This window comes from Protopterus annectens, chromosome 7.part0 (assembly GCF_019279795.1).
Source record: "Protopterus annectens isolate FY-2018-M chromosome 7.part0, PAN1.0, whole genome shotgun sequence".
Lineage (NCBI taxonomy): Eukaryota > Metazoa > Chordata > Ceratodontiformes > Protopteridae > Protopterus > Protopterus annectens.
The window spans coordinates 167,157,920-167,176,874 of NC_056739.1; the positions used below are offsets into that span (position 1 = coordinate 167,157,920).

Below are 18,955 nucleotides of genomic sequence, written 5' to 3' on the forward strand. Positions count from 1 at the left end.
ACTGTCTAAATCACCAGTAACTATAAAACACTGTATCACATGTCATGGAATGATATGGTCACTACAGTACAATTAAGTCTTGGCCACTCAGTGTGCCACAGAGCTGGTCCATGCTGATTATGAATCGCACAGAAATAAGACTTACTAACCTCACATAATCTGCATATTTGTCTTACTTGTGCTAATGAATTCTCTTCCCTTTTTGGTTTATATTTTCCCTATATATACATTTGATGTTTCCTTACTCTGACCTTACTTTGCTGTCTGCTGTGTACATTAAAAGACCATTAAGTCTAACAAAATTAGAGAGGAGTGGGGTGTAACTGAGTGGGACAGATGGAGTCAGGAAGAGCAAAAACGATTAATAAAATCAATAACCTTACAAGTTGAAAAGATTCAGAAAAGCCCCATACCTCCCAACTGTCCAGATTTTTGCCTCATATTTTTGGGTCGTTTCCTTGTAAAATTTGTGGTTTTCTGGAAATTCAGCAAAGACTGAAGTCAGTAAATAATGACATACATTTGAGTTTCATACTTCATATCCTTCAGAAAATGCATACTAACAATCTTGTTATTCTATCTACTTTCTAAGTTTATAAGAACAATATTTAAAATCTGTCCATATTTTTGTGCCTTTGTCCCCCAGTATTTTCATCTTTGTCCAGATTTATTGCACTAAGAGGTTGAGAGGTATGGAAGACCCTAGTATGATTACCAGAATGTGGAAGCTCCAGAATGGATTAACTGAGTCAAGGGGTCACCAGTAGAATTACAGCAGCTAGGTGACTTAAAGAATTAAAAGAGCAAAGGGTCCCTTATAAGGACTAACTGTATCAGTAATCTACAACAAAATCAGTGACTAAAGTTGAATTCTTGGAGAGATACCAGTATCACATAGTAACATTACCAAAAGACTAATCAAATTTAATAGAATCACTAAGTTGTACTTGCTGATAAATTGCCATTTAGAGGGTTGGACCTCTGTGTTCAAAGTATGAATTTATGGTTTGGTTAAAAAAGTGGATCTGAATCTTTCAGGCAAAATGGCAGTGCTACTCTGTGAGGATATTTCATCCCATAACTTCTGCTGTGGCCACTTTAAGTTATTCAATGCACAGGAGTGAGTTACAGCCTTTTGCAGTTTTGATAAGCTTGATAATAAACTCGATCTGATTGTCTCATATCTCAAACACACACGGAGTAGAAAACTAAGGGTTTGCCAGTTCCTGCATCTGGTTATGACTGCTTCAGGCCATTACGTTAGCGCACTCAGCTTTAACACCAAGCTCTTTTCCAGGTCGTACTTTATTGTCCATCCATAGTTACCCCATATCCTGATGGTCAGCACATGCATATTTCTAATTAGACTCTACACCAACAGTTTTGGTGCACAATGTCAGTTTCTTTACCTGTACTACCTTTATATGTAGGTACCAATCAAATTGTCCTCTCTTGTATGAAAAGCATTTGGTCGAATGGGAGCATTGTTTGTCATGTCATGTTATCTGCTATTGCCTATTGTAGAACACAAAGAATAAAGGCAGTACCAACCAATAGTTTGTTATGATCCACATGGTCTGACTGAAATCTTTAAAAAATCAAGACCTGATTTTCTCATCACACTGCAAGACACAGGCCTGTGCTTGGCCTCCACACCCCAGTATTTTCAGAATGAACAGCCATCCTACTTTTACTGTATCCAAGTTAGTCAGAAGCAATAAGCAGCAATGTTTGCCATCAGATCTCAATAGATATTTCACTCGCTCTTTCAGTTGTTGTTGCGTCTTTCGGCTTTTCCCAGTTAGGGGGTCGCCACAGCGGAACTCCGGTCCGCTAATGATTGGTAGTTGATTCTTACATGCCCCGCTCTTTCAGTATTTCTGTAAAATAAACGTCTCCCCAATTCCTTGCTCATTTCCCAATTTCAGTTTTTCTGTTCCTGAAACATGGTTCATGTTGGGCCTAAATTATGGTAGTCATCCTCTACTGTACTGCCAACCGCCATTCCTTGCCCATTTCCCACTTTCAGTTTTTGTATTCCTGAAACACGGCTCATGTTGGGCCTGAATTATGGTAGTCATCCTCTACTGTACTGCCAAGGCACAACTATATTCACTTTTTGATGCAGATGCCAAAAATTATCACATGAATTTAAACAAAGACTTACAAAAGGTAGTTATGCTTATTCTTCACATTAAGCTGAAACTGTTTCTACAAAATCAATGGTCAACATAAGATGAGAAACAAAATCTGATTGTATTCATTCATTGCATGGATAGGGACAATTTTTGAAATAATGTGGGAATGGTACTTTGAACATGCCAATGTACAATGAATCAGCAATATAACAGTGTCCTTGAAGGCTGAACAATAACAATTTGCAATTAATTTTGTTAAGGAGATTAAACAACCACATAAATTGAGGTAACATTTATATTATAGCAATTTTATGACAGACATTTCAGAATTGTATTGTTGGATGAATTAATACAGGAAAGGTTTCTAAGGCAATATTATGTAAAGAGGGACAAGTGGATTACTTTATATGAAATCAATGTTTCTGGCTTGATATCTGACAAAGTGCATATTTATTTAGAAGCACCACTACCTAAATGTGCCAACATTTATGGGATACCAATATCTATCTATCCATTTATATATATAAAATGAAAGTGCAAAAGCCCAAATCTAATATCACCCAACACACTTTAACGAAAGTACTTTCATCGAAAAAGCACTTTTGTTAAAGTATGTTAAAAAACAAACGAAAAAAAAACACAAAATCTACTTGAATGCAGGGGGGCAAGCCTCCCTGCACCCCCCACTTTAATATTCTCACTCCAAGGTCGCACTACAGTGGGGAAAAGGGAATTTTCCCTTACCACACCGTAGTATGACCAGAACAACAAGCACACTTACGCGAAATTGCAAAAATGCTCACCAAATTGGGATTCGGGGAAAGATGTAGTCGAGCATCTGTATGGATCCCATATATATACACACATATGTATATATCAAGACAAAAAACAAACTACTGGGAAAAAAATGACAAAATTCTATGTAAAAAAACAAGCCCTATGCAGAAATGGACACTGACTCAGTGAGATGAGCACTTTCGTTCTTTATTGTATGAAGAACTTCTTCAGAAAATAAATAAGTGTTATAAAAGTTACAAATAAACAGCACAGTGAAACTTTGACCAAATATGTGCAATAACCAATAAAAAGGTACATCTTGGGTGTAATTATCCAATAGCTGTGTTGAGAGGATTAACTAATCAGGTGTGAGCAACTGACCACTGGAGAACCAGTAAAATTACTTGTTTTCAAGCAGCTTTCCAATCAGGTGGTATCAGGAAGTGTGCCAGAGTCAATCACTGTATCAGTAAGTTGTGCCAATGGGAGCGATTCTGCTAACCCAGCTGCAAATGAAAAAGGTTGTACTGGTAACTTAAGTAAAAGCCACAAAAGTTCAACAGCTTACAAACCCTGGTCTGTTTAGAACAACAGGATGCAAATCACCAGAAAATGCTGTGTAGTGGATACGACCATTTAAAAACCTCTTTAATAAACATATTTAAATGAAGACAAGTGCTTTTGTTTTGTTTCATCACAAAACTTCATCAGATAAATCCAAGGAAGTAGGCCTAAGAACTTATGTTAGAGTTTACTCCTCAGCAACTAATCAAAGCATCAAAATCTTATCTTCTTAAATCCTGACTGAACATGGAGATGCATTCATTAATACCTGGCCAAACAGTCAGCTTGAAACAGCTCCCAAAATACTTCCCTTCTTTCTAGCAATAAATGCCATTTGGCTTCCTCTAGCCCCTTGTTAGATCTACTCGACAACTACAAAGTAAAGGTAATGGTTATGGAATTCTGTTACATGTTTATCCAGGGCATTCGTTATTTGTTCATACATCCTTTCTTTTAAGGCAAGTTCAGTTTTTCCAAAGTAAAATGATGGGCATACCTGACAGAGAGCAGCATAGACCACATCTTTGCTGTTACAAACAAATTTTACACTAACCCAAACATGTATTTTTTTTTATCCAACAAGAATCACCCACTTGGATCCACTTACAGAACGAACATCGCCCACCTTTGGTCATTCCGCAAATGTTACTGGTTGCATTGATATTAAGCATTGTACCTTCTAACATCTTCTTGATGTTCTTCCCTTTTCTGAAAATCACCAAAGGGCACCCTGGAAGTAGTAAAAGTTCTCTGTTTTCTTTAAATAAATCCCAATTCTTCTTCAGTATCCATCTTGTAGTCTGAGGGTGTTGGTTAAAATCGGTAATGAAGGCACTCCCCAGATCACCGGTTCTGTAAGTGTATCCAAGTGGGTGATACGAAAAGGCAAACTTACAAATGCCCTGCATAAACATGTAACAGAATTCCATGACCCTTACTTTTACTTTGTAGTTGTCGAGCAGATCCATCAAGGGGCTTAGAGGAGGCCCATGACATTTATTCCTCGAAAGAAGGGAAGTATTTTGGCAGCAGTTTTTTCAAGCTGATGTTTGGTCAGGTATTAATGACTGCATCTCCATTTCCAGTTTGTTAAAATTAAAGGTTTTATGAAGATAAAGCAAGGTTTCCCTTTAAGGGGGCACTGGCTCAGTTTTGACACTTTGATTGGCTGCTTTGGAGTGAACTCTTACATAAGTTCTTAGCCCTATTTCTTTGGATTTATCTGATAATGTTTTGTGATGAAACAAAACGAAAACACATCTTATTTTAAATACTTTTATTAAAGAGGTTTTTTTAATGATTCTATCTACTACACAGCATTTTCTGGTGATTTGCATCTTGTTGTTCTGAACAGACTAGGGGTTGTAAGCTATTGAACTTTTGTGACTTTTACTTCAGTTTGTAGTTTTGTTGCTTTCTCAGGTTGTACTGGTAACCTATTGGTGTGAGCTAGGAAGCATGGGGCAACTAATCTTTGTTTTGGCACTAAAAAGTCCAGTGGAAAATGGGTGAAAAACTAAACTAAAATATGAAATGACTGTTTAGTTGTGTAAGGGAGAAACTGGTCTATTAAAGATAAATAAAGGTGCTGGGATGTTTAGATTCTGTGGGGTAGGAGTCACCTGAACCATCACAGAGCACATCTAATGTTGAGGTTTTCATTCAGGCCTGGCGGGGATTCTGCATTAACTTTTAGTTGCCAAAACAGTTTTTTTACCTCTACTAGGGTGTCTCCGTCATCAAAAACATCACTAATTTGCTCCAGAATAAAGAAATAGAAATCTTTGAAGCCTCTATACGAAACAATGTGTTTTGCTAGGCCATTCTTGGGATATGGGTTACGAATGGCACTGAGATGTTCTTTAATCCTTTCTGAGAGTTTCCTAGAAGTTTCACCTATATAGTAGTCTGCCCAGCATGTGCAGAAGCCAAGGTATGTATGCTGGTGCTATGGCAATTGAACCTGTAGTTGCAGGAGACTTTGAGATTGCAATGTTGGAAAGTGAAAGTCTCCCATCTGTATATAGTTGCAGACTTGCCGCACTTAAACATGCTATGCTGTATGTCCTGCACAATGGAAGGAAGGGGGGAATAGTCACTTTTTTCAAAAGTAAGCCTAAGAGTTTTTGTTGTTTTGCAGCTAAAATAAGGTTGCTTGCCTAGGATGTGAGCTAGGTCCAATTGTTCAGAATGATGTCCCAGTTCCTGGATAGGATCTCCCTGATGGGAATCGTGTCATGGGAAATTGGGAGTAGAAAACTCAGGGAAAAGTTTTTGCCTTTGATTCCGTTGGTCTTGTATACAAACCCATATTTCAAAATGGGCTGAGATTTCATGTGCCTGCCCTGATTAATCTCGGCACGGAGTATAAGCACAAGGTAGGCTGGGTAGTTGCTTGTCAATAAACATGGAGCTAAGGCTTGAGCATTTGGCTTGAAAGTCTGAGTCTTTGCTGACTAACCCAGAAAGCCTAATGAATTGGCCCTTTACTGTGTTTGGCTTTCATATAAAAGGGGTGCTGATTCGTGAATTCAAGTAAATTGTTTCTGTAGGTGTCCTTGTGATAAATGGAGGACTGGAAAAGGTTGGTTTTGGAGTCTAAGATAATGAGAATGTTGAGGAAGTGCCCAGTCACACCTATGCTGGACACTGAAAGTTAGGAATGAAATAATGGCCTAAAGGTCAGAAAGAAAGCTGTGCAATGCCTCACTGGACCATTTCCAAATTAAAAAAATATATAGTTTATGTGACGATGATATAACACTGTGTTTTCAAAGCCAGGGAAGAGAGAGGACCTGGGTCTCCCAAGTGCCAAGAACTAAGATTGTGTATGCCAGGGACATTTTGGAGCCCATAGCCACCCCTCTCTGCTGTTGATAGATCTGCTGGTTAAACTCAAAAAAGTTGTTTTGCAGGACAGCTGAGATGAGGTTGCAAAGGGTATCTATGAGAACTGGGTTGAGGGTGGTGGACCTTTTAGGTGTGAAATGTTGGTGTATAACCAATCCACATCTAGGGTGACCAAAAGATGGTTGTTCTGAGTGAGTCAAAGAAGAAAGAGCTTGTTAAGAAAAGCCCATGATTCCTTGAGGTAGAACAGGGTGCTTTGGACTATGCGGTTGAGGACAGAATCTACAAACTGGGAGATTTTTTTCTGTCTTGTTCCTCTTGTTCAAGACAATGTGTCTGAACAGGGGATTGCAAGGGTCCTTATGGACTTCTGGAATCCTAAAGAACTTACCCAGGCTGGGGTTAGGGACTGACATGAAGTGGTATTCTTCCTGAGAAATTCTGTTTTGTAACAACAGATTAAGCAACAATTCATTGATTTTAGCAAAACTATACTCAACTTCACGTTTAACTTTGGTATGCAACACATTAAAGAATTTAAGGGTAGTAACATAGTCCATTTGTTCCATAACTACTTTCCCTGGGCCTTTATCCGACTTCATAATCCTTAAGATCATCTCTCCGCCAAGTTCCTTAAAATCTGTACATTCAACTCTTGATAGGCTGAACCATTTACTCTTGCTTTCTTTTGCCAACAGCTCAAGAATGTCCCTATACCATATTTTTAAGAATGCAAGTAGTGTTCCTTGAAGAGCTGGATTGTATAAGCTGTTGCTCCTGGGTGTTTGAACTGTGGTGGTCTCTTAGGAGACATCATTTAGAACGTATTTAAGGTTGAGTATTCTCAGGTAAAGTCTGAGGTCGAGTAAAACATTAAACAGATTGGCCCTTTGGGCAGGAATAAATGTAAAGCCTTTAATCAGTACACTGAGGTGAGCATCAGAGAAAGACCTTTTAGTTAAACTGAAAATCGCGGTGTTAATTTTGAAATGTTTATGTGGAGGAGAGGGAATTACTGATGCCTGTTCCTGTCCCTGCTCCTGCCTCTGTTTCCACCTCTTCTTCTTCCCCTTGGGTTGTGAGGGAGGGTGGCCTAATGGTAAGGTGTTTGCCTTGCAAGCACAAGGTGCAGGGTTTGAGTCTCACAAGGGATAATTGGCTAGGCTTAAAATGGCTCGCAAGAGCAGTTAGCCTAGTACTAACCTATGAGCTATACCTATGAGCTGTTGTTCCTGTAGTAAGTCTTGGCTCTGGTATTCAGTCTCTTGGGGGGAAAAAACATCATTGTCCTCACCAGAAAAGCCGGTGTTCATGTGATTGGATTGGTCTGTCTGTTGTCTATCCATCCTATGGTCATGAGAGTAGTTGTTTCCTCTCTGAGCTTGCTGTGGTGAGAAATCTGCTCCAAGGCCTGTTGTTGGTCTTAATGGCTCAGTGTCTGTACTATTGATCCTGTGGTCAGGCTGGTTCCTTATCAAATTATGACTGCTAGCTTGTGGTTGTGCTCCGTCATGAAGCAAGTAGGCTATTTGTCCTTTTATTGCTGTAAGTCACGCATACGTTTTTGCCTCTTACACTGGATGATGGTGGCAAAATGTGTCCCTAGACTGGGATGGATGCCATTCCAGAGGTGTCTGAAGTTGTTAAACATCCGATGTTGAGTAGTTGATTCTAAAAGCCGTAGCTCTGTCTTCAAAGCTTCCATTCTTTCTTAGTTGTCTTTGGGAGTCCTTAGAGGTAAAAGAACTGTTTTGGCAAATAAAAGTTAATGCAGAATCTCCACCAGGCCTGAGTGCAAGGGCATTAGCTTCAGGATTGACCTGACAATGTTTGTGGGACAGAATCTGCATCGTCTTTCCTAAATAACTTTCATAATTTCAGAAACCAATGCACCACTTACTATAATGCATTATATGCTTATTCTTCCCATTTGCACAGCTGATTTCTCTGAACCATAGCAGTGGTGGCCAAAGCATTAAGTTGTACTATAGTCACAAGCCTACTTGCACTCCATCTGTTACTTACATGCCTATTTGTGCTACCGTGCTTAAACAATACTGCTGGGTTTGTGAATTTTCTTTCTTTCCATGTGTAGTTTAAATGCCTGTTTATGCTTTGGTGATAAAATAAAATTACCAATCTGGGAAAAACAAAACTACATAGTCACATCCCAGAGAAAAATGCAACAAGAAAAAGCCTAAAAATGTTGTGGCTTGTGTCTGGAATAAATAAGCAAACCCAGAGATTGTCTATTATTCTAAAGCCCAATTATGTCAATGACATGGACAACATCAGTTAATACTTTACAATACTGAATATAGAAAAACAAGCCACATTATATGACTGCAATGAATCCTTCAGGATCCATGGCTAAGACATAATAATGATAATGTTAAAGATAAAAGACATTTAATATTTAAATTAAACTTTGATTCATTGCAATGTTGTTATAACACTATGACGTGGAACATTATAACAATAACTGACGAGGTTGGTGTGGTATATTGAAGGTTTACCCACAGCTGGTGTGGTTTAATCATGAGGGCGAAGCGTGAGTGATTAAATAAAGCCAATCGTGGGTAAATCTTCAATATACCACACCACGGAGTCAGTTATTGCAATTATACAATGACATTATTTAAGAAAAAAATGCTTACTTTTCAAAAATGTCTGTATAATGGCGCCGTGGTGCCCTTCCGCGTTTTCTCTGGTATCCCGGGGCTTTCATGATGTACTGAGCATGCGTATGGAACTTGCACTCCCATCCATACACAGTACACCAGTGCTGTGTAAAGGAAACAGTGGAGAAAGGAAAATCTCCAATTTTTTTTGTTTTAATTAAGAAAAAAGAAACCACATTCGGAAGAGACGGGACAGAGAAAATAAAAGGATAATCAGGTATGTTTCTTTAGTTTTGCATAACGCACCTAATTATCCTTTTATTTTTTTATGTGCCATCTCCCTCGTTTGCTTGAGGTCTTCGGTTCTGTAAATTTATTTTAAAAAGAAATAAAAAGTAAAATTTTTTAGCAGATATACTTATAGAAAGTCTGGGTAACCGGACCTTTTTCATCTGGTATATTCTCGAATTTACAACAGGCACACTGGTTGGGCTGACCAATCAGTGTGCTCCTTTTTGAATATTAATAGCCAGTTATTGTATAATAAGTAATCTACATACTTGTTATATGATTACATGACTTAGCTACATCTCATGGGAACTCTGTATTAGGTGTAGTTAAATTCATCCCATTCACTGCCATGCCTGATCCATCCATTCACAACCCTTTTTTCCCATCTTTGCACACGGGGTTGGGGTGTCACTTCAATAGTGACAATCATCTAGAGCCAAGGTTTACACTGCCAGGTGGGTAGCCCTGCCGCGGTAATTCATCCACACTACACACTCATACCTTTGACCAATTTAGAGTATCCAGTCCGCCTACTGTATGTCTTTGAAGTGTGGGATGAAATCAGAGCACCCGGAGGAAACTCACACAAACATAGGAAGGACATGCAGACTCTGCGCAGAAGGCACTTCCAGCTGAGAATTGAACCAGGGAACCTCTAGCTGTGAGGCAGCAACACTATCTGCTGCGCCACTGTGTCACAATGGTTATTCAATAATTCATTGTCTACAAATCTGTGATTAACAGACGTCTTACCAAAGAACAACATGTATTGCTTTTCCTTTATTTTGATTTTTGATTAAGCACCTTCCTTTCATTGCAGAATAAAGAAGTGTGTGAGAAAATATGCTCAATCTCAGTTCTTTTCTCCTCCTAGCTGGAGAAACAATTATATGTGCTGCAGAATAAAGAACATGCAACAGTTACAGAAAATGAGGAACTCAAAAGAACAAATCGTGAGCTGGAAACAAACCTAGAGGGAATTGGACACCAACTTCAGGAGGCCCAGGAGAGGCTGAAAATCCTGAGAAGTGAAGCAGCACAACAACATGTGGATCAGCAGCAGCAGACCCCCATAACCCAAGGCAGGTAAGCACACATGAAACAGCAGACCCCCCTCCCAAGGCAGGTAAGCACACATGAAACAGCAGACTCCGATCACCCAAGGCAGGTAAGCACACATGAAGCAGCAGACCCCCACCCCCCAAGGCAGGTAAGCACACATGAAACAGCAGACTCCCATCCCCCAAGGCAGGTAAGCACACATGAAGCAGCAGACCCCCATAACCCAAGGCAGGTAAGCACACATGAAGCAGCAGACCCCAGTAACCCAAGGCAGGTAAACACACATGAAGCAGCAGACCCACATCCTCCAAGGCAGGTAAGCACACATGAAGCAGCAAACCCCCATCCCCTAAGGCAGGTAAGCACACATGAAGCAGCAGACCCCCATAACCCAAGACAGGTAAACACACATGAAGCAGCAGACCCCCATCCCCCAAGGCAGGTAAGCACTCATGAAGCAGCAAACCCCCATCCCCTAAGGCAGGTAAGCACACATGAAGCAGCAGACCCCCATCTCCCAAGGCAGGTAAGCACACATGAAGCAGCAGACCCCCATAACCCAAGGCAGGTAAACACACATGAAGCAGCAGACCCCCATCCCCCAAGGCAGGTAAGCACACATGAAGCAGCAGACCCCCATAACCAATGGCAGGTAAGCAAACATGAAGCAGCAGACCCCAATAACCCAAGGCAGGTAAGCACACGTGAAGCAGCAGACCCCCATCTCCCAATGCAGGTAAGCACACATGAAGCAGCAGACCCCCATAATCCAAGGCAGGTAAGCTCACATGACAGAACTTGAAAACTCTTCTTATGTATGGCTGAATATGATTTCCTGACGATTATTTTCCATTTATTAATTTATATAGGTTAATTTCAACTGTTGTATCATTACACAGACCAGACATTAAACATGAATATCTAATGAATTCCAGCAATAAAATCTGTTTGTAATATATTGTAGGGATGCCAACTGTCCAGAATTTTTCTGGACTGTCCTGAATTAAGGGACACTGTCCTAAAAATGGAAAGGACAGCATATTGTCCTGAAAAAATGGCAGGAGATTAAATTTCTTTTAATTTAAAAACAAAATTACCTTTTCTTTTATTTTAAGGGTGTTGTTCTTTAAGAAAACCCTTTGCGTCCAGCTGCACACAGACGTAGAAGACGAAAACAGTCTTCTGCATCTGTGCGACTGGTTGTTTACGTCTGTGTTTGGAATTTCAATTCTTGAAGACTTTTGAACTGTACAGTGGAGCATGAATGGACATGTTTCAAATATAGTTCAGGAACTTGAAATATTGCACTTTTACCTACTCGTTCCACTGTCTATTTGCATATATAGAGGAAGTACAATGTGGAATTCCTAGCTATACAGTAATATTTCAAAGTACTGTTACTGGATATTAAGTAGCTGTGCTGGTGGCTAAAGTTGCAAGCAATAAAGATACTAGGTCTGAATGACTCCATGAATATTAAATGTACTTTGAAACAGAAGGCTACTAAATTATGCAACTGTTTTTATTTATGATGCTGTTTTACTCATGTTTTCACTAAGTGATTACATATAATATTTTTTCTGCACTTCATTATGCATTTCAGTATTATTGGTGGGGACTTAATCATTTGATGTGATCAAAGAAGTCTTTTAATTGTTTCTTTTTGTGGGTGAATTAATTTCTGGGGACAGATATATTCACGGACGTCTGACAAATATTAGTAAGTGGTGCTATACAAATTTAATGTATCCAAAAGTACAAGCCTTAGGATGCTGTCTGCATATTCTTTCGGCTTTTCCTGGTTAGGGGTCGCCAAAGCAGATCACCTGTCCGCTCATGATTGGCAGTGGAGTTTTATGGTGTCGAGTTGCCAGCCTGGTACCCAACCTTCCATGAAAGGCACACAAGCACTCATGCCTAGGGCCAATTTAGAGTATCCCATCCACCTATAGCATGTCTTTGAGATGTGGGAGGAAACTGGAGCACCCGGAGGAAACCCACGTGACCACAGGGAGGACATGCAGACTCCGCACAGAAGGCACCCCAGCTGAGGATCGAACTGGAGAACCTCTTGCTGTGAGGTGGCAACGCTAACCTCTGCACCACCATGGCTGCCCTGATGATGCTGTTGTACTAATCAAATTTAGTTGCATCAAATACTGGCACTTAGTTTAAACACACCCCTCTCACTCTATAAAAATGATGGTTGCCAAACCAGTATTCAGTGGGATTATGTCAGAAGACCATATGATCAATGTGCACATTCATGTGTCTGATTTTATGACTGCCTTATAAACTTTACAGTACCATGTACACATGATACTGTATATATATATATATATATATATATATATATATATATATATATATATATATATATAAAATATGGTTCCACTTTAAATAATCGAATGTTCAGAACATCGACGTTCTGATCATTGAGACCAGAACATAGATGTTCAGAACATCGAAGGTTTAAAGTGGAAGTGCCAGGTAAGTTAGATTGTGGAATGTTGGGTGTGTGTGCAGGGCAGCAAGGTGCCCTGCATGTTGTGTGTGTGTGCCATCTGAGTGTTGGCATTGCAGGTAGGGTATGGGAAATCTCCCATTTAATGCTACCGCATATAGTGGTAAACGGGAGATCTCCCTTACCCCACTGTAGTGTGATCTTGGAGTTGGAATATTAAAGTAGGGGGTGTGTGGGGGGCACAGCCCCCCACATGGGGGGTGAAGCCCCCCTGCATAACATAGTTTTTGTGATTTTTTTTGTTGTTTTTATGGTTCATTTTGAAACTTTGATGTTCTGAATATCGATGTTCTGGTCTCGATGATCAGAACGTCGATGTTCTGAACATTCGATGATTCAAAGTGAATCTATGTATATATATATATATATATATATATATATATATATATATATATATATATATATATATATATCAGGGGCAGCTCATGATATCGGACTGCAGGACTACAGCCCCCCCCAGCTGTGAACCACAATGGTACAGTCCTACAAATCCAAATCCAAGCTCCATAAAAAGTAAATCCAGACTGCTGCCTTACAAGTCCAGATTCAGGAAGAAGGAAGCAGGCTGCTGATTCCCCAGAGCACCGCATAGACTGGAAGGGGATCAGACTGCAGAGTCAGCAGTCTTGAAACGTTTGAAAGAGCCAAGAAACTGGAAGTGTGCATTCCGACGCAAATGCAGGATTACTGAAGTTGTGATTTGCAGGAGAAAGCTATGTGGATACTGAAGCTGTGGGTGATTGCTGGAGAAAGCGCTACATGGATTACTGCAGGTACGGGATGAAGAAGCTGTGAGAAAGCTATGCAGGTACGAGAAATGTACGGAATGAAGAAGGTGTGTGTGTGTGTGTGTGTGTGTGTGTGTGTGTGTGTGTGTGTGTGTGTGTGTGTGTGTGTGTGTGTGTGTGTGTGTGTGTGTGTGTGTTTTGGTATGGCACTTTCACAAAAGCAGCACATTTCGAGAATTTACATACACACTTCAGCTTCTATCTTTAGGGCTGCCTTAATGCCAGAGCTTGAACTAGCTTATTCAGTAAGACTCTTTAGCTACTGTCAGTTTTCTTTGTGCTCTGTTCAATTCCATGGCATTTGGAAACCGCTTTTGCTCTGTTTATTTAATAAGCACTCCGAGAATATAACTGAATAATCCTAATAAGTAAAATCGTAAATCAATACCATTATTCCCATGTCAATAAAATGGAGCTTTGCCGTTTCATCTGGGGAAATCATTTGCTTTGATCATCTTATCCCACACTGATAGGATAGATGAAACTCTGCAGCTGTGTTGGTAAACCGTATCACAGATGCTGCAAATCACAATGTAGGCATAATGGTGTTTATTTCTGCACAGGAGGTACCCAAGAGTTGTCTTTGAACTTGACTGCACTGTTTGATGCTAGTCTATTCTGCCAGTAAAGCGTTTATCTAAGTTTGTACCGGACTTAACATCAGGCAGTGTTTCTGGCATTTGACAACACAGCTCTGGATGAAATAAAGATGGTTTGCTTTCGGGCTTTTACTACAATTTTGGAAAGGCTAATGTTATGAGTTTGCTTGCTTGCTTGTGGGGCAAACTCTGTGGGCAATGGGGTATAAAGGAAATACAAAAAAACTGTTGTAGCTGTGGGAAACAGAGCGCTCAAGGTCTGTGTTAAAGAGACAACAAGAAATATTCATCAAGAAGGGTCTGGTTCTAGTCGTTTCTTCTGGTACGTTTTCCTTATTACTGCATTAAAAACGAATCTAATGCTGTGAATATCCATGGCTGTTTTCTTTTCACAAGGGTTGTATAATGCCTCAATAGTGGTGATCTCTCAGTCAGTATTCTTCAAATGAATATCTGCATTTCTGCAATACTGCAACCCCCAAAACAGAATGGTGACAAAATGCAATATAAACACACTGCCCTTGAAAAATCTATAAAAATGTGAGTAGAGCAAAAAGCTCAAAGACGTACTGTAAATAAGGAACAGAGCAGCCTGTGATAAAGTACACATTTTGTCTGACAAACATAAAAATTATGAGGAGTATGATCTGGCCTCCAATAATAACTAGCTTGTGCGTCTAAGATATGGACGTCATGAAATTCATATTGAGAGCTAAACTCCAAAGGTGAATCTTAGCATTCTCTTCAAACAACAAGCAGGGTTATGATCAGTGACCTGATTATAATTTTCTGAAGTGCATGGAGGTTAACCTGGTTCCTCTACACTACAGATGTTAGAGAAAAAATGTAGAAGTGCTACATGTTTTATTTACATTTTTGAAAGCCATAACACAAACATATTTAAGCACGACTCCGACGTCAGAAAGGTGCTTTAATAAGGTCAAACTTTTTTCCCTCCTTCTAAGGGTAATGATGGTGTGTCATGCATTACAATAATATAATCTCTGGAAGCAAGTGAAAAAGGAATTTAATGTTGGCATTAAAAATGTCTTTTTGGTAATAAAAACTTTAAAAATGCATGCACGTTTTAAAGGGTAACACATTATTATTTTCATGTAGGTATTGGTTTTCCTGTTAACACAATGGTTCAGGAAAGCTGCACGTGCACATGACAAACCAAAATTAAGAATTATATGCTGCAGTTTGATTTTAATATAACAATTCTATTTGAAAAACAAAGAAAGAAAAGTATATCTGCAAGTAGCAAGCGAGAAACTCCTCTTGCATCAAAAACCAAAAAGTACAAAATGTCGAGGAGCACAACACTGATGACTGTTTTCCATAGGAAATCACTACTGGGTGTAATTTTTCAATGTGAGCTAGAAGTGTGCAGCTGGTATGTGTAAGTTCGATGGTATGTGGGGGGGGGGTGCTTGCCACCACGCAGAAGCACAAGCAGTTCACTGTTTTCACCCTCCTGTGTTTCGGGCTTATTGGCACTATTTCGAAACACATCTGGTGAGGATGTTGTAAAATAAACAATATATGGATGCCACATATTCTGTTAACTTCTCTACTTCCAAATTCCAAAGACTTGAATCAGACAAATACAAACATAGTAGTTTTTCATGTACCAAATTTAATTAAGTATACAGAATCCAAAACTAATGAGGGTCTCAGTGATGACCATGAAGTAATGTATTTTGGATATGCTTATACATTTTTTATAAACAAGTCAGGGACCTACACTTTCTATAACTAGCAATAACTATAAAAACTGTCAAAACTGTAAATAACCACAATTCTTCTTCTTTTGGCTTTTTCCCGGTTAGGGGTTGCCACAGCAGATCACCTGTCCACTCATGATTGGCAGTGAAGTTTTACATTGTTGAGTTGCCAGCCCGGCGCCCAACTTCCACAGAAGGTACACACGTGCATGCACTCACACCCAGGGCCAATTTGGAGTGTCCAATCCACCTACAGCATGTCTTTGTGATGTGGGAGAAAACCGGAGCACCCAGAGGAAACCCATGCAACCACAGGGAGGACATGCAGACTCTACACAGAAGGCACCCCAGCCAAGGATCGAACCGGAGAACCTCTTGCTGTGAAGCAGCAATGCTAACCGCTGCACCACCATGGCCACTCTGTAAATAATCACAATAAAGAATTAAAGTATTTAAATATTTATATCATGTATCTAAACAATATATTCTGAGTTGTGTGTGTGTGAAATGACCCAGTTAACTATAATTGGCAGCTAGAGAGTAACTTAGGCTCAAACCCTGAACTTTGGGTGCAGGTAGCAAGAGACCAAATTCCCTACCCACCACCACTTATAAACATTTTTCAATTTTTACCTCATATTTTTGTTCTGTTCTGTTCCTCATAAAATCTGTGGTTTTCTGGATTTTGAATTCACTAAATAATGACAGGCATTTGAATTTCAGACTTCATATTCTTCAGAAAGTACATGGTAACACAACATTTTATTCTAGCAACTTTCTAAGTTTATAAGATCAATATCTGCAATTTGTCCCTACATTTGGGGCTGTATTCCCCCATTATTGGCTTTGTCCAGGCTTTTTGTGCTAAGAGGTTGAGAATTATGGAGAGAACTGAATTCACTGAATATGTTTGGGGGCTGTATTCCCCCATTATTGGCTTTGTCCAGGTGTTTTGTGCTAAGAGGTTGAGAGCTATGTGAATTCACTAAATGATAGTCATTTAAGTTTCAGTCTTCCTGTCTTTCAAGAAACAGCTGATTTGTCATAGTGGTATGTTGCCCTGACTGTAGTGCACAGGGTCCTGGGTTCAGGAATTGGCAGTGAAATGCATGGTGTTAGCACAGCATTTTATTCTAGCAACTTTCCAAGGTTATACAAGCAATGTTTAAAATGTGTCCCTGGTTTTTGGGCTTTTACCCCATCAATAAATTTTGGCTTTTTCCAGATTTCTTGTGCTAATGTGATGGAAAGTTGAGAGATACAGTTGAGCGTCAAGTGGATTTTACAAGGAGCTAAGAGCTTCAGGGGAAAAGAAGTTTAGTGCTGCTTATGCTGACTCTGCTTGCATTGTTAATAGCACAACAGCTTTCGATGCAGAAAGCTATGGGTTCTACTTCCACTGTATGTAGATGCATTGCTGATACTGTACTGTGTTGAACTTTTAAAGGGGGTGGATGCTGTGGTCCTGAGAATGTCCTCTTTGGTGGAGATACCTAGTAACTATGAACCTGTTATCAGTTTGCCATCCTTTCCCTATTGCAATATTACTAGCTTATCATTTTTTTAATGTGACATGGGCAATTTATTCCTCAAGGGCAACAGGCACTTTATTTGTAGATGAAACAATGAAATATAAAGTTGTTTGCTAGCAGCAACCTCTTCATTACTTACAGATCTCTTTAATGTAGAATTATTAAGATGGCATTTACTTATGCAGAAATTGTGCATATTTATTGATACTGGTGGTTGTAGACATTTGAGTAGACTTTTATGATGGAAATGTTCTGAAATGGGCAGTTTTGTCATTATTGGTGCATACATTTGTTGGAGACGTGCAGCCATCTTTGCAGGCTTTGCCAGTAAACTAAACAGAATGCCAATCTATCATGTGTGGTCCATAACCTGTCCAGTAATCCTTTAAGCAATTTATCTTGAGCTTGTTTCTTGTTTGCTATTCATTTTTTACTTTGATCACATCTTCCCCATGAAACAAGTAGATAGTTGTTGTCAGACAGAAGATCTTTTTTGGATAAGAAACATTTTTTCAAGTGGGGATATCACAGAGATTGCTACTTTCAGCATGTTACTTGGTACTTTTATAAAGCTGAATATAAATTGTAATTAGAATTGCAGTGCAAAGAGAAGTGGTTTGAGTTGAGTGCTGCTTGTTTTTTTATACTTGATTTTGACTGGCATTCCAGTAATATATTTAAAAAGCAACTTATTTTTTCATGCCTCCAACCTTTTGTTTCCATCTAGATATAAAGTAAGCTGTCATGTAGCCAATGTGTTGAAATATTTTTGTCTTTTACACTTCATTTTGTTGTGATTGGACTCTCATAAAGATGGTTTGGCACCCAGGGCAGCATATTTTATTCAAGTCCCAGTTTTTGTGGTTTTGAGCATAGCACCGCCCCTTTCTAGTTGGTCACACCCCTTCCCATTGGTCTCACCCATTAACTGTCTCCTGCAGCCTAGCCCCCCTTTGATTTGAAGTCACCAGCTGCCACTGATGTATATACATACACACATACATACACACACACGCACACACACACACACACACACACACACACACACACATATATATATATATATATATATATATATATATATATGTCTGTGTATGTGTGTACTTTATACACTGAAATTTCATAACGTTGAATTTCATAACACTGAGACCAAAACATCTAAATCCCAAAACACTGAAAAGTCAAAACATTGAAAACTCAGAACATTGAAAGTGTGCTTCATAACACTGAAAACTAAAATGCATATGTAAATAACATCCTCTAAACCTATAACTACACCTAACTAACAAAGACACTTTCTACTACATTTCTGCAGTGGGGCAAGCCCTCCTGCACCCCCCCATGTGGGGGGTTCTGCCCCCACCCACATTTTTGTTGAATGTCATTTCTTCAACAAACACAGGAGGTGTGGTTTAATGTCAATGGTATGGATAGCCATGCAGTGGAAATGTTGATACTGTTTAATGCCGATATAGGAAAGTG

General features: G+C 39.4%; 1 protein-coding gene across 1 annotated transcript in view; it reads left to right on the top strand.

Annotated features, from left to right (window-relative positions):
* The window catches only part of LOC122806313 (golgin subfamily B member 1-like), a 512,564-nt gene that overhangs the window by 241,443 nt on the left and 252,166 nt on the right, over positions 1-18,955 (top strand). The window contains exon 8 of the mRNA XM_044076629.1: positions 10,116-10,327. Within this exon, the coding sequence (XP_043932564.1) occupies positions 10,116-10,327 (212 nt within the window). The remainder of the gene's footprint in view (positions 1-10,115; positions 10,328-18,955) is intronic.